Below are 17,487 nucleotides of genomic sequence, written 5' to 3'. Positions count from 1 at the left end.
CCAAGCTTGCTAGGCCGCCACCGTAGGCCGCCGCCTGTCCCCTGGAGTTCTTCACTCGAGTCCGGTATCGGATGATTCACCAGGGCGCCCCCAGTAAGGGTAATTTAAAATTAATTCAGGCAGGAGATCTGCTGGTATTTCCCGGTAAACAGCCTGTGTGGTGGGAGCTCATCCACCATGCGACTGCTCTGCTTGCAGGTCAGGCCCCGCCCCCCAACTAAGATGACTTTTAACCCCTTCAGGACAGAGTCAATAGTGCATGTTCTGATCAAAACAAAATGTAAACAAAAACTGGAATTTGCGCTATATGTCTGTTCAACCGTAATTCACCTCTTTCATATTAAATGCACCCACACTTATTATCTATAATTTTGTTCAGTAGAAACAGGGCTTTCATTTCATATCAAATATTTATATATGAAACATAATTCATTATGAATAACATTTAAAAAACTGCGAGAAGTTTTTAATTTTTTAAAAAATTTGTAGTTCCGCCTCACATTTTAGCTGTAAATGTCATAATACTGTTAGGTTTTACTGCAAAAAATGCAAATATTTGTAATCAGCGATGTCTCACGAGTACAACAGTACCCCCCATTAACAGGTTTTATGGTGTTTTGGAAAGTTACAGGGTCAAATATAGAAAGTTCCATTTTCAAATTGAAATTTGCCAGATTAGTAATTTTACCTTTGAGACGGTGTGGTAGCCCAGGAATGAGAATTACCCCCATAATGGCATACCATTTCAAAAAGAAGACAACCCAAGGTATTGAACGTGGGGTATGTTTAGTCTTTTTTAGTAGCCACTTAGTCACAAACTAAGTTTTGTCCCCATGCTGGCAGATCCACAGCCAGCTATAGGGGGCCATGTGATCACTTTTTGAGAGCGATCACATGGCCCCCGGGGCCTGATTTGCCGGGGGAGGGCTGCCTGGGCTGTCAGGCAGCCCTCCAGAAGAGGATCGCGGCGGAGGTAAGTACCTCCGATCTCCAGGGGGCTTAAGCCATTACGGCGTTCTATGCCGCCGCAACGGCTTTAAAGCCCTTTAAAGCCGGGACGGCATAGAATGCCGTAACGGCGTCAAGGGGTTAAAACATCAATTTGAATAGCATTTAATACCCAATTTGGAATCATCTCATCAAACCTTAAAGGGACACAATAGGCACCCAGACCGCTGAATCTTGTCTCAATAAGGTGGTTTGCTGTTCTGCATGAATGGCAATGATTACATTTCAAGTTTAAAATTCCTCTAGTGACTGTTACTCTGACAGCCCCTAGAGGCGCTTCCACCAAAATAGCCGAATGAAACTCTATGTCAATCAAATGATCTCATAGATTGGTGCAGCTCTGCATTTTGCCGCTCATGCACAGTAGCATCCCAATGCTTTCCTAAGGGAAATCATTGGATTGGCTGAGATCATCTACATTGATCATCTCCGCCAAAGAAGCAGAGCTTCCCTGCGGTGACTGGTCCGATGAGGACTGGAAGGTAAAGGAAGTAAAACTCAGGTTTGTAATTCAAACGATATATGGTTTCTTTAAAAAAAGAGTAAATTAAGAAATTATTCTATAACCAGATATACAATCCTTGTTCTCCTTTGTTCTCCTTCCATTTGGAACCCGCTTTTAGAGTCCATCTATTAAATTTTACTCTGCTCTAAGCTAGTATAAAATGGATAAATCCGTCATGGGGACCAGGTTGTACATGCTTTTTGAACCATATCCGGTGGGAAATGGAATCATTCATTTTTAGTGTTCATAGAGCAACTTTTTGGTAAGTTGTGACAAAACAAAAATCCAAGTGTTTATTTACCATTTACTTTTTCATTTCACAGTTAAACTGTATATTTGAATGTTAGAATGTGAATATCATGCATGTTTGGTCTTTCGGGGTATCCTTTTGTTTTTTTTTCTTATTTCTTTCATTAAAGGGACACTCCAAACACCTTGACTGCTGACAAACCCATAATCCCCATCACGTAGCCCCTTAAATAAAAGTCTAACTCCTAATTAGTGGATAGGGCAACGGCCACAGCTTTATTTCTGAACACACTCACAGGCCAACAAACATTGCCAACTTTCAGCCATTTAAGAGATTACCAGACAGACAGCCAAACTATAAATCCATGAGTCATATGCAGCCTGCCTTTCACTATCAGCCTTCAGCAGACTCTGAGTTCCAAAGCTCTGGAATGGATAAGGAACTTTTAAGCTCTCGTTTTACGCTGGCCAGGACATCTGCCAAGCTGTGAAAACAACAGAACAGAAAACACAAACTAAGCAAAGAATGACAAACCAAGCAACCAAGCCAACAGTGGGTGGGTGGTCGAAATCACAGTTAGCCTACACTCAACTGTCCAGCACTCTCTGACAAGACGCACCACTTACTGACCCTGGTATAACTTTTCCAACGACTTGCATTGTTGCCTTGACTCTCCAATAAACTATCTGTGGGCAGTGATCATGCCCCCCCACATTTGTAATGGGGGGGAGAGTTTATGTATGTATGTATGTATGTGTATAGTATGTCCACTTTTTTTTTCTTTTTTTACTCCTATAACTAGATGAGAAATTGGCACTTTTATAAATGAACTTTGTTCCACACCCTCCTGGCTGTCAATCAGGCGGTCAGTCCTGTTACTTCCTGGTTGTTTAGCTCTGTGGAACCTAACTTTACGCAGCACCAAATGCTCAGATCTCCTGCCTTGCAAAGAATTCTCATAGAACTACGCTGGGATGTCTTTGATTGGGTGGCCACAGAAAGAATGGCAGGGCTTGCAAAGGATACAGCCCAATAAAGAAAAATGCCAAAATAAATATGTATCTAATATATAGTTGTTGTTTTGTTTTTTGGGCAGTGGAGTGTCCCTTTTTAAAATTTAGCTCAATTTGTTTTTCTTGATATATTGTAAAAATTTTAATATACAAATTCCTTCCTCTCATAAGATCACATTTTCTATGGTTTTTTTTAACCCCTTAAGGACCAAACTTCTGGAATAAAAGGGAATCATGACATGTCTGTTAAGACCTGCAGTGGTTATGGTACCGCGGTCTTCTATTCCTTTCCCAATAGCTGAGCATAAGTGATTATAGCTGCAGCAGGGAGTAGAGGAATAGTGTAGATGAATGCAGCTTCCAAGACGATTCTCCCCAGCAAATAGAATATCCCCCAAACATGAGCCTAGACTTCATGAAGGGTGTAACAGGAATGAAGTTTATTGTAAACACACTGCTTTATGAGAAATCCTCCTGCAAGAGGACCTCCCACAACAAACAAAGACAATAACCAATCACCATACAGTTTTACAGTAATACCCGCCTTCTCTCTGCCTGGGAGATATCGAGATAAGTTAAGGAGTAAATCAATTATCTCCAGGCAGAGGGCACACAATTTTCCCAAAAGTTGGAACACCCCTTTCCACATAAGGTATCCCCACAAATTACATATCCCCTGATCTGGGGGAAAAACATATCCAAATTTCCCCCAGATCGGTTCAGGGGTTCTTAAAAAGTATGGAAGTAACATTTCACCGACCACACACAAGGCTCCTGCCCAAAATAGTTCCACGAATTCAGCGTGTGCGGTCGGTCAATTTAGAAAAGGTAAAAAAACGAACAAAGTACTGAATGGATCCTCCTGGCTCATAGGAGCGATTGATCCCCTTGTCCATAAGAACAGAACTACCGAATGGTGCTCTCCTGGCTGTTCAGTAACTAAAGGAAGCAGGCGTTCGGTAGTTTCAGCGGTTGGTCGCGAGGTCGAGTGTCCGATTTTAGTTCCAAGTCCCACTGACTCCCCTCGTGCGAACAAGATGGCCGCCGTTTTCTATTCCACGTGACGTTCGGCTATATGAGCAGCGGCCGCTCAGGTAGCACTTAATAGTCGGTTCTTTTGAAGTTAATGAGCCAGGAGGGTGGTCGGTGTTCGGTAGTTTCAAACTACCGAACTAATAACTTCAATATTCATGCAATAGTTAGAGTAAAAAGCCTGAACAAAGAAGAAAAGTTTAAACAAAAGTCTATTTTCTTCACAATGTCACACATGTCATGTGTCCTTAAGGGGTTAAACCTAGTTAATACATTTTTTTTATCTTTATTTGACCTTTCCTTTTGCCTAATACACTATAAAACACTACCGCTTTACCTTCAGTTTTTTTCTTTTTTTAAGTACCCAATTTTATGAGATTATTAAATAGCTCACATCATTTCTTGTAAACTTTGTTTTGCATTATTTAATCAGGACGTTCTGCAGATGCCAGCATGATCGTGTCTAATTTCCAGATGGCTCCAATAATATTACAGTGTTATTCACTGCTCCGGGGTTTGTTACAAATTAACCAGGAAATAAAAAACAAATTCGGCTTAAAAAAGCAAAATTTAAACTATGATAGAGCCTCGTCCAGTCACACGAACAACCGGCGCAGGATTCTAGAAAATGTCTCCAAAAGAGTTCCCAATCACCCCTGTTTGCTTCCCCTGCTGTTCCAGAACTCCAATGTAGCAGAGCCCTCTGATTCCAGAGACATTGTAGGGACGACCGAGAAAGATGCAACCATCAGCAGGAATCACAGCCGACCTTCTGGAACTCTAGGTTGGACAGGATCGGGACCACTGGTCGGTACAATTTCCATCAAGCACTGACCGGCACCTACACAGCAACAGCATCGAACCCTGTGTCGGATACGAGGTTAGCCGAGGCCCAGTAAAACTTCACACTCCGATTACTCTGGCTGGGTGCACTTTTTGGACATGTTATACTTGGGGACTGGTCCTATCCAGGGTTGTATATTATGTAGGTTACTTGTGAGGAACTACCGTATATGTTTTGAGGATTCTGATGTATTGAACCCTGGTGTCTGGTAGCAATTTAAATTATCTAGACTTTAATTAAGTTATGTCCCAGTCACTGAAGCGCCAGGGTGAGAATACATTGTTTCTGTTGATGACCACCTGTTGGTCATGTTGGTATAAATAAGTGTGTGCTAGGACCATCAAAAATCGGTTTTAATCCTTCATCAAGCCTCGGCTGATGTTTGGGGACACTGCCATAGTCACTTCTACTACCCTGCTCCAGGGAAAGAGTGAATTTGGTGGACATACTTAGGCTGAGTATAGGAGCTCTGCCACAGAAATAATTCTCCAATTTGTCTATTTTATTCAACTTGGCTAATTTGGCCTAAGATGTTAAATTCCACGGTCAAACCCTGATCAATATCAGTTTAGTGAATAATTCTGTTGGTTTCCTGTAAGGGAAGGTCGGGCACTGGGACTAAGTTTGGATGTGATCTTCGTTAAAAAGAAATCTGGAGTAAGTGGTAGTGTAGAAGTGTAGAACTGTCTTCTCCTACACGTCGGTTTCTAGTTGAAATCTTCAAATTACTTTTACAGCCTTTTCCACGATTTATCAATAATTTCTCCTTTGTGTAAACTTTTAACAAATGTAGTAGTTGACTGATACTGGTCGAAGAAACAGAAGATGGAGCCTGGAGCTATTCATTTCTTATTTTTCACCTTCCAGAAGCATTTCTAGACTGTGCAGGTGTTTAAATTATTTTCCTTGACAAATCAATATTCTTTTCTACAGGGTACCTGGTCCATGATGTACTCATGATATATCAGTGAAATATTTAACCCGCAAAGCTACTTGCTTCTGCCAAAAACAGTTTTGAGGTTCAAACCTTCAAGCTGACCTCCAGGGTTTGATATAAGAAACCATGGTTTCAACGATCAGTGTCGTTACACCAGGGTTGGTTTGGTGTAAGAATGTCACCACATGGCAGTAGGGAGTGAATGCAACATATTCTGTTGCATTAGAGAAATAGTTTTGGGGTTGTTTCCGGACACTTTGCATATGTCCCTGCACAGGAATAGTGGGCAGAAACAAACCCAGGAGTCTGCATTGACATGTTCCGTTACTGACTCCAAATTTTAGGAATGTGGGTTTTCAGTTAAAAAGACAAACATTTAGGAGGTAGGATGAGCTTCACCTACCTTGGGTATATGATTATCTGTCACTGTTGAAAGTGTACCAGATCACTAGAGGGCGCACAAGGACATGTTTTCCTTTGTCTTATAGTCATTTTAATTGTTACATAATTATTGTGTTTTTATTGTATGTAAGTGTATTGTCCAAGTATTATTTTTATAATATAATAGCAGCTGTGTGCTATGTGATAATACAGGTGTGGCTCAAAGTACAAGCAGAAGACTTAAATCCTTTTTCTAAAATTAGGCAAGACTATTTAAAATTGCCTGCCTCGTGCAAAATATGTGGATTTATGGGCCTTTTTTCACCCCAAATGTTAACATTGTGTTGAAATCAACCACTATTTACAGAGTAACCCAATATCCATACTTACCCACAAACTTCTGGGACTGTGAGTGCTTAAAATGGTCTGCTCTCACAAGTTCTATTATACTCAACAATAAGGCTTCTCAAACAGCTTCCGAACAAGCCTTTAATTATAACCCAGTATAGGTAATGTATGCCTGAACTGGCCCTTACTCAGTAGCTAAAGAATTCTCTTTTTTTATTTTTTTTAATTCTTTATTTTTAATGTGCAGTGAGGTACAGGAATGCCTATAACATGGTACATGGATGTCAAACAATATATAACTTGGGTATGTCATTGAAAACATTAGCACAATTGTTTGTATAGTAATAATCAAGAAACAGGACATGTCTCAGCTTTAGACTGAAAGGCTGGAGAATAATAGTAAAGATTGATGTTAAGGCTGTAGAGATTTGAGAGGGAGGTAAATGTAAGCAATGGGAGGGCTATGAGGCTGAGTATGAGACAAGTGTCCATCGCAAATAGTGTGGTCTGGTTTAGTGCCCTTGCCGGCAAGATCGTCACCGTGAACCAGAAGTCAGCTAGGGTCTCCCTGCTCCTTCACGCGATAGCCAATTAGTGTAAGAACCACTGAGCACTTGACAGGAGGTTTCTGATCGGTAGGTACATGCTCTGTGGCAGCGTAGGTTCCGGTCCTGCTTTTGAATGCTACCCGGTTTCCCAGCGGAAAGTACACCTAGGCAGCAGCGGAGTAAGTTTTTGCGCTGTCCCGCACTTGGATGAGGTGCTACTCCTGCTCGGCCACCACGTGAGAGCCCTTACTGCTCATGGAGTTGCATACTTTGGCAAGTGACCCTGATGTGGGTGAGTACTTGGTTGTGGAGGGGCAGGTTGATGCATCCTGTGCTCTAGTTGTAGCCAGAGGTTAAGAAAATGCTTGTCCAGCTGGGTGAGTATATCACTGGGTTCAGTGCTTGGAGCCATGCGTCCTCTGCCATTTTAGATGGGCCACGGCTCAGTTTGCTTGTGTTCGTGGTTTCAGCATGCTTTCCGGGCTGGATTGAGCAGCCTCCCAGGAGTGGACCGGGCTCAGCCCCGCCGGGGCACTTTCACAGAGTTGAAGCATCTTACGACCATCGTGCATTTGCCTCAGTGGAGCTAACAGGATCTCAAGGAGCCGCCGGCCACCTCCCAGCATGGCAGGTAAGTCAGGCAGCCTGGACCTCGCTTGTTCCGACCCTGGTTGAGGGTTATGAGGCTGTAAAATGCTATTTATAACAAGATTGGGGAGGAGCTCGCCTTAGCTGCGTCTATCCTCCATTACAGCCCTCAAGAATGATAATTTTACAGAGGAAATGTCCCCTTTTAGACCATTGAATAAAACATTGAAAATCACCTATAAATTTATATTAAACTTTAGCAAATGACATCATAAACCAGAAGAGACCAGGCAAAGCCAGGGCACAGATTGCAAATGAGTAGAAGGGATAGAAACATTTTGTCGATTCTCATCTTCTCTATACATTTTCTCTACGCAGCTGATCAGGTGCAAAGGGCGGAGCTTGTAACAGTGATTGACTGGGATCTAAGATAGAGGCGCCCATTTGCAGGATGAAGAGGTCAGGATTTTCATTAAAAATCTAATTTTTTTTTCAACTAATATATACGTGTTCATTAAATATGGGGATAAGTAAAGCTAATATTAAAAATCCTGGGAAGTGATCGTTCCCTTTTAACCCCTTAAGGACACATGACATGTGTGACATGGCATGATTCCCTTTTATTCCAGAAGTTTGGTCCTTAAGGGGTTAAATCAACCTCAAAATGAATGTGACTTGTATTTATTAGAGGGTCAGTACACTGTAATTTTAGTACAACTTTGGCAATTAATACATTCCCTACGATATATTTCATGGGAAATGATTCTTAGAGCACATGACAAATCTATGCATTGGTATTGCTCTACGGGAACAGAGAATGCTTTCTTTAGAAATAAAATGCAACAAAAGCTCAAAGGTGAATAAGACATCACAAATTATATGGCTAAAGTGGAAATCTGAGCTGGAGATACATTGACCGTGATTGAGATTGCTTTGTGGACATTCCTTGAACGTGTTGAAAATCTAATTGAAAGCTGCCACAAATCAGTGGAATTTGCCAATTGATTGTAAAAGGTTCCCCCACTGAATTCCATCTGCACTCAGTGGGGACTAAACTTGGCTGGCTCAGCAAACCAACAGATGTTTTCGATAAGAATCCTGGCTGTACCATAATTCTCCTGAGTTTCTCGGAATTGTATCTATATAGATTGATATTTACACTCTGGTTTAGAGCTTATTTTCAGCCACACGGTTATATGTTTAATCTCGTCAAAGCTATGGCATCGTTAACACCAAATTTGCCTAATCCTTCTACTGACGGTCGTGAAAGACAATTCAGGGTCAAAATTCCCGAATGGGAACGACCAGAGAATTTTCTTAAAGGAATACTATAGGGTCAGGAACACAAACATGTATTCCGGACCTTATAGTGTTAAACCCATCATTTAGGTTGCTTGCCCCCCACTCCCCCCAAACCCCTTAAAAAGAATTAAAACTCACCTTGTTTCCAGCACTGGAGAATTTACTTAATATCATCCATTGTTTCAATGTCACTAGATGCATCATGTTTTAAAATAGCGCTGGAAGAAGGAGTGGGGTTCCAACAATCTCCTTGACATTGTCAACTAGGTATGAATTCCTGTATTTCTTATTTTCATGCACCAAGGTCACAGCTGCTGTCTTATCAGGTTTTTTTTCTGTCAAGAACAAATTGCTCAAATTCCATTCTCTGTAATATTTTTCTCCTATTTATCATATGGATGCAATACATAACTGAAATTCATAACTTTATCAAAGGGAATCCCAAAGTATGCAGCTGGGGTATAGTCTATGTGGTGACCACCAGTCTTTTATGGCTGCGTGGGGTGTTTTTCACTGGGACTCCAGTTGAGCACATGATATTAGTTTGGCGACTCATTCTTCAGTTGTAAAATTAACTCTCACTGGAGAAGACATTGCTAGTAACAAAACATTTTTGCCTCGTTTCCACTTAGCGGTATGGTTCAGGTTGGTACGGTTCGGAAGGGTTAGAATGGTCCAACCTATTCAGGTGAGCGTTTCCACTGCAAGTCGGACCGCCAGGGGGCATGCAGGGTTTAGACCAAATGCCTTGCGTGTCATTTGTCGTGAGCATTGACATTTTCCTGTCCGCCAATCAATGGATTGCATAGTGTGACACCAGTACCTCCACCCTAACTGTACCGTACCATTTCCTATGGACCTACATCTGAATGGGGCCCAGGAATGGTGTGGTTGGGTTTGGTTCTTTAGGCCACTTTCATAATGGAAACACTCAAAATAGCGTACCAGACCCTACCCACCCAAAACGTACCGCTCAGTGGAAACGGGGCATTTGTAATCTGAAGTCCGATGTGTAGATTCTAATCCAGTGAAGTATCATAGTGAGTTTTGGATCCAGACCCAGGGTTTACTTGCTACAATATTGGAATAAGACCGGTACTACTACCTTTCCAAACAGGAGAAGTCTTTATATTTGAGTTGCCTTATTAGTCCAGTAGTGGATGCAAAATAATGAAGTATTTTTTGTTTCTTTTAATACCTTTTTATTGGACTAATAGAAATGTGTAGTGACGAGGAGTTCTTTCCTCTACCAATAAGTAGACTTAGTCGATTCAGTAGACTTAGACTTTGAGTTCCGAAAAGTTTGTCACTGCAAATTTCTGTTGGTTCAATAAAAAAAGTTATTAAAAGGAACTGGAATACCAAAAGGGAGAAATTATTTGTCAATGCTGCCTTCTGTTCTAGCAGGTTTCCCAAAACGCAACCACTCCATGTTCATTTTTTATTTCCTTTTATTCTATTTTATTGATCTACGGCAGATCTCCACAAGGGACACAATGGACTCACGCATTTTGACTTAAAGAAGAACTCACTTCCCAACACTTTCCTACTTTTTTGTTTCCTTTGAACTTCTGCGGAAAAATGAGGAAAAGATTTGTCCAACAATGCAAATGTTTTGCACTTGGAACTCTACAGATACATTTTGTACAAGCACACGCGTGTATAGCATTTTCTACAGTAATGCCGTACATGTGCATTCTCCATGCACACAGCACTGTAAGTGTACCAAGTGTACCCAGCAAAGTCTGTAAATTGAAATAAAATAAGATACCTTAGGATTATTATTTTTTTTAATTTCCTCTTTAAGTGAGGTTAATCATAGATTAATCGGAACACTTTTTCTACACGTACCAATGAGACGTGAGTCGCGTTGCCCTTGGACTTTTTTATACGCTTGTCCCTATTTCAGAAGCTCTGCCCTCCTGTCTTTTGGCAACTGTGCTCTCAATGAATATTAATCAGGCTGTCTCATCCACGTTTCAGCGATGATATTTATACCAAGGTCAAATTCCCTCCACATGCCTGGGATTCAATAATGTTTTCCTGTATTACATATGACAGGTAAACTGCAACGGAGCAAAGTGCGGGGGAGGGTGGGGGGGCCATATGCTTGAAGGTAGACTTGTTAACTTGACAGCCTGGAGCGTAGTCTTGCCAGCCAGTCGATCTAATCTACACATGAGTAGTAGACTGTCCTCTCGCAGATGAAAAAATGGTGTCTGGGGTCTAAAATTGGGACTGTCTAGCCAGATCTAGAACTGTTGGAATATGTTAATATCTAAAATTCAATCATTACGGCAGTCCACCAGTCTACGCTCTGAAGGGAACGTTGGCTTAATAGTTGCATTTCAAATAACCTTTCATGGGTGTTGGTATTGTGACACTGACCACTGCAAAGAAAAATTCACAAAAGGGCCTTACTATCTCTTTATAATTTATATATGGTGTATACTAAATGGGTCAAGTACGTCACGTGTGCAATTAGGTTTGTGCAAAGAAAAATTGCTGATAAAAAATGTTCTCTGTCAGATGTCATTATACACGATAATTTCATAATCTCCATTTCATGCCGGCCAAGGTTCAACCCTTCTATGGAACAACTGCATACACTTTGTATAAAATATGTACATATGGCCAGCATTTCATCTCCTGCCTGCTTCCTCGAGCCCCAACAAGCAGGAGAGAATGGCGTTCAAGTTGCTAGACCAATAATTCCTAATCTAGGCACTGCAAATATTTGCAAACTACAGTTCCCATAATGCCTAGCCTGCCTTAAAAGGCAAAATGTTGGCTGAAATGTAGTTTGACAGCCTCTTCAAATCAATGAGCCTCCCTAAAGTACACCCCAATAATAGCTGTGCTTTATATCTGTGTTGATGGTTGCCGGACTTGACAGCAAAATTATTCATACTCTACGTATGACTCACTAGCACTCTGAATCAATTTTTTAATGTGAACTGTGTGGAATCCAAAGTGAATTTGAAATTAAAGGAAAGCCAATATAAGCAACTTAGCAAAATTCTGTATTCAGTTAGATTATTTTGGCCTTAAAGGGACACTATAGGCACCCAGACCACTTATTATTGAAGTTGTCTGGGTGCAATGTCCCTGTTTCTTTTCTCTTGTAGAGAGACTGCAGTGTTTTAAATGCAGTGCCAAGACTGCCTCTTGTGGCTGTCTGTCAGACAGCCACTAGAAGCACTTCCTGGAGTTCCGCTGAGTTTAACCTGTGAAACGACACAGGACGTCCAGCGTGTTGAAAAACCGCAGAGGAGTCAATGCTTTCCTATGGGAAGCCCTAATGTGTGTGTGTCCCATTAGGTTCCCCCCATTGGCTGACTGTTAAGGAGGAGGAGCCTGAGGGACATCGGTGCTGGAATCAGGTAAGTTTTTAAAGGGTTGTTTTGTTTTTTTTAAGTGTGTTTAAAGAGTTTTTGTCTGGGGGGGAGCAGAGGGACACTATAGTGTAAGGAATACAGCTTTGCATTCCTAACGCTATAGTGTTCCTTTACATTGGAAATTCACTTTGAATTACCCATAATTCATACTTAAGTGAATATCACTGTACGTGTTTTGGGGTAATAATTATGTTTCCACCTTGCACACCCTATTGGAGGGTATTTGGCTTATTTTTATTGGTTCCAGAATGTTTCGGTTTATTGGACTAAGCGTGATGCTCACATAGTATATAGTATTGAAGAACTGGCATTGAGGTAATAGCTGTAGTACATTCACCTTTTCATTGTGGAGACTTTCCAATAACACTTTGGCCTCGTGCCTGGGATCATAGTCCACTACAGAAGACATTAGACGTATGGAGAAATAAGTCCACATAGATAATTATAGTTAAAAAGGTCACCTGTCACCAATAATTTTCACATGAGCAATCGAAACCAAGTTTCACTTTCGTGTGCTACCATGGTTCATTTCATTCATTTGACAGATGCCTAATATAATAATAAAAAAATGTCCAAATATCATCAGAGCGAGCGGGCTCCCAATTCCTTGATCTCTCATGGTCCCCTTGGGTAGCATGCATTCCAGGGGAACCTCATCTCATTTTATTTATCGTTATCCTGTGCTAAATTTGGACTTTTTATATTTAAGTTTGTTCTCAAGAGGAGGTGAAATTACATCTCCCACTCCGTTTGCAAATGGCATAAATTGGGATTGATTAATTTTTAAAATACATTTCTGATAGGAGAATTTTGCACCATTTTCTTAAGACTAAATTAGAAATAACTAATAACTAATAGAAAGTAAAAGAAAAGGTGCAGAAAATATGTTTCTAAGTATGTATGCATATATAGATATACTGTATATTAAATACATAATATGTAACTCGTTTTACCCACTATTGGTCATTTTCACTTGATCTGAGAATAAATTAAACATGGTGTCTGTTCCCTATGGCCATCATTTGTTTTTTGTTTGTTTCTTCGTGCTTCAAACGGAACTTCAAATCCCGAAACAAACTAAATGACTTGTTTGTGGCACATTCCATTTGTTTCCTGATTCCGGCCTCGGACTAAACGCAGATCGCCCAAACATTTGGACTAATCGCAGTTCGTTTGAAACCGAATGTACGATTCTAAAAAAAATAAAAATACCTCGAATAGTGATTTGTGATATACAATAATTACACAGGTTTTATTTTAATTCCCATTCATCGCTCGTTTTGCAATAGCTTATCGCAAGCCCTGGTTCTTTAATTTATGATCAGCGAGGAGGCTAATTACTCCTAATTACTCTTGCAGATATCAACCAGGCAGAGAGAGGGAGAGGTTATTGATTTAAAGGCTCAGATTGAACTGATTCCAGTAACTCTTTCCAGGGACGATAGACACACTGCATGCTCGTTGCACCAACAAATGGGATAGGGGAGGAGTGGCTTGATGTACACTAGGGCAGGGTGTAATATAGTGAGCTAGCTATGGTAGTAATCTCCCAATCGGTCACCCAGCAGCTGCAAGGATAAAAACACTCCAGCCGCAACATGGAAAACAACACTTCACCTTTTAACAAACCAAAGGTAAAGCAGTTTCTGTGTGTTTGTAGATTTTGTTTTGTTTGCACGTTTTAACTGACAGCGGTGGAAGCAGAGCAGGGAATGAAGCAGAGCAGGAGGGGGGGGGGGACGGACGGGGACTGTACGATTCCTTATGTTCTGGGTCAGAGATTCTATAGACATTGAATGGAAATGGCATAATGAGTGTGGCGCGGGAGCATGCGTTCCTTCCTTGAGGGTTTATTATGACAAAGACATGAATCTGTAAAGAAACTTGCACAACCACTGTTTCTAGGAAGGAAGACAGGAACTGAAAGTTAGTACGAAACAAAGAAACAATTTTACAAACATATGGATTTTTGACAGATACAGTTTCATATATATTTGATACATTGACACACATATACGTATATCTGTTTGAATATATTTACGTGTGTGTGTATAAATGTGTAGGTTTGTGTGTGTTTGTATCTAAATATATATTTTTTTAATTTAAATAATTTTTTTATTTATTACTGCCATTTATATAGCACCAACATATTCCGCAGCGCAGGTACATATATTATGTATGTTCATATTTTAGAAGCTCATACTGGCAATGTTATTTGAGAAAGTATATAAAGAACACGTAATAATGCACAGATCACTTCAGTGCAGCCTAGGACATTCGTATTTGTGTGCCTGACATTAGTAGGAGTTACACACGCCTGAGCAGTACCTGCCACCATTTAAATGACAACAGCTGAAATAGATATTGCCGGGGACTGTAACACTCTTGAATCACAGGCAGCACTTGGATTTGTCATGTATAAATAGGGGCATAAATTCTCGGGATGAAAATATAATTTTGCCTCTTTATAAATCGCTGGTAAGACCACACCTTGAATATGCTGTGCAATTTGGGCGCCTGTTCTAAAGAAAGATATCATGGCACTAGAAAAAGTGCAGAGACGAGCTCCAAAATTGATAAAAGGAATGGAGCATTTTAGTTACGAAGAAAGGTTAAAAAATTTAAACCTCTTTAGTTTGGAAAAACGGCACCTGAGAGGGGATATGAAAACATTATACAAATATATACGGGGCCAATACAAGTCATTATCTGGAAATCTATTCATAAACAGGGCTATACATAGGACAGGAGGTCACACATTTAGGCTTGAAGAAAGGAGATTTCCTCTAAGGCAAAGAAAAGGTTTTTTTACAGTAAGAGCAATAAGGATATGGAATTCTTTGCCTGAAGAGGTGGTTTTGTCAGAGTCTATACAGATGTTTAAACAGCAATTGGATAAATACTTCCAAAAACATAACATACAGGGATATAATTTCTAATTAGTGGGGTAATAGCTGCTTGATCCAAGGAGACATCTGACTGCTATTTTGGGGACAAGAAGGAATTTTTTCCAAGTTTGTTGCAAAATTGGAAGCGCTTCAAACTGTTTTTTTTTTTTGCCTTCTTTTGGATCAACAGCAAAAAACATATGTTAGGAAGGCTGAACTTGATGGACGCAAGTCTCTCAGTTTTCAGCTATGTAACTATGTAACTATGATATGTATGCCCCGTTGCTGCCTTTACAGTAAAAACCTCCCCTTGACCCTTACATTACCATAACCTAGAAACATAGAATGTGATGGCAGATAAGAACCATTCGGCCCATCTAGTCTGCCCAATTTTCTAAATACTTTCATTAGTCTCTGGCCTTATCTTATAGTTAGGATAGCCTTATGCCTATCCCATGCATGCGTAAACTCCTTTACTGTGTTAAGCTCTACCACTTCAGCTGGAAGGCTATTCCATGCAGCCACTACAGTAAAGTAATACTTCCTGGTATTATTTTTAAACCTTTGCCCCTCTAATTTAAGACTATGTCCTCTTGTTGTGGTAGTTTTTCTTCTTTTAAACATAGTCTCCTCCTTTACTGTGTTGATTCCCTTTATGTATTTAAATGTTTCTATCATATCCCCCCTGTCTCGTCTTTCCTCCAAGCTATACATATTAAGATCCTTTAACCTTTCCTGGTAAGTTTTATCCTGCAATCCATAAACCAGTTTAGTAGCCCTTCTTTGAACTCTCTCTAAGGTATCAATATCCTTCTGAAGATACGGTCTCCAGTACTGTGTACAGTACTCCAAGTGAGGTCTCACCAGTGTTCTGTACAATGGCATGAGCACTTCCCTCTTTCTGCTGCTAATACCTCTCCCTATACAACCAAGCATTCTGCTAGCATTTCCTGATGCTCTATTACATTGTCTGCCTACCTTTAAGTAATCAGAAATAATCACCCCTAAATCCCTTTCCTCAGATGTTGAGGTTAGGACTCAAATATTATGTACTCTGCCCTTGGGTTTTTACGTCCAAGGTGCATTATCTTGCACTTATCCACATTAACCCCTTAAGGACACATGACATGTGTGACATGTCATGATTCCCTTTTATTCCAGAATTTTGGTCCTTAAGGGGTTAAAGGGACACTCCAGGAACCTAGACCACTTCCTCCCATTGGAGTGGTCTGAGTGCCAACTCCCACTACCCTTAACCCTGCAACTGTAAATATTGCAGTTTTCATGAACTGCAATAATTACCTTGCAGGGTTAACTCCTCCTCTAGTGGCTGTCTATAAGACAGCCACTAGAGGGCACTTTCGGGTTTATAGCACAGATTTTCTGTGCCATAGCATTGCTGGACGTCCTCACGCTATGTGAGGACCTCCAGCGTCACTGAAATCCCCATAAGAAAGCATTGAAAGCATTTTCAATGCTTTCCTATGGAGAGGTCTAATGCACGTGTGCGGCATTGGCGCGCATGCGCATTAGGTCTCCCCGTCGCCGGCCGCGCATGCGCAATAGGACTCCCCCGCCGGATGACATCTGCTGGGGGAGGAGCGTGGGCAGGCCCTGAACCAGCGCGTTGGATACAGGTAAGTCACTGAAGGGGTTTTAACCCCGTCAGCAACCTGGGGTGGGAGAGGGCACCTGCAGTGCCAGAAAAAGAGAGTCCCTTTAAATGTCAGTTGCCACAGCTCTGACCATTTTTTCTAATTTACATAGAAAAAAGTGGAAAAAAAGCCGTGAAAGCTATTAACCTCAAGAGTGGAGCGAGAAACGCTATAACTACCTACTCTCAATGGGAATAAGTCAAAGTGTTCCAAAATAGAGTTGAGTTCCCAACAGGACAAGTTCAAGTCACTTCAGAGGTGGTGCCGTCAGCTGGCCCTTTCCCCTGTTTGGGTATTACCTCAGGGAGCTAGACAGAGAACGCCTTCTGGTGTAGTAAAGTACAATAAGTGGTGATAGTGTATAAAGTGCGAATTAGCACTCACTTTGTACAGAGCCTATATACCTGGCTCTGGATCGAATTGCGTAGCTATCTGTGAAGAGGATACCACACTACTTTTTAAGTACTTTTAATAAAAACCCAGACCTGACCTCAGAGAACAAGAGAAAAGGCGACAAAACAGGAAAAACACCCTCTGGTGTAGTATATCACATAACATAAGTAATGGGGTATAAGGCGCAAGTGCAACCAGTTTGTATTTTAAGTTTCTATCTCACAGAAACTTGTACATATATCTGACCATTTTTCTAATTTACCTAAATCATTTGCCATTTGGCTTATCCCTCCTGGAACATTAACCCTGTTACATATCTTAGTATCATCAGCAAAAAGACACACCTTACCATCAAGACCTTCTGCAATATCACTAATAAAAATATTAAAGAGAATGG

The 17,487-nt window shown here is 40.8% G+C and overlaps 1 protein-coding gene across 1 annotated transcript in view; it reads left to right on the top strand.

Annotated features, from left to right (window-relative positions):
* Positions 1 to 13,674: 13,674 nt before the first annotated feature.
* Positions 13,675 to 17,487, top strand: part of ADA (adenosine deaminase) — a 73,655-nt gene continuing 69,842 nt past the window's right edge. The window contains exon 1 of the mRNA XM_063459426.1: positions 13,675 to 13,788. Within this exon, the coding sequence (XP_063315496.1) occupies positions 13,753 to 13,788 (36 nt within the window). The 5' untranslated portion in view covers positions 13,675 to 13,752. The remainder of the gene's footprint in view (positions 13,789 to 17,487) is intronic.

Source organism: Pelobates fuscus, chromosome 6 (assembly GCF_036172605.1).
Source record: "Pelobates fuscus isolate aPelFus1 chromosome 6, aPelFus1.pri, whole genome shotgun sequence".
Taxonomy (NCBI): domain Eukaryota; kingdom Metazoa; phylum Chordata; class Amphibia; order Anura; family Pelobatidae; genus Pelobates; species Pelobates fuscus.
Note: the sequence above shows the minus strand (reverse complement) of the source record. Positions and strands in the feature narration are given on the sequence as shown.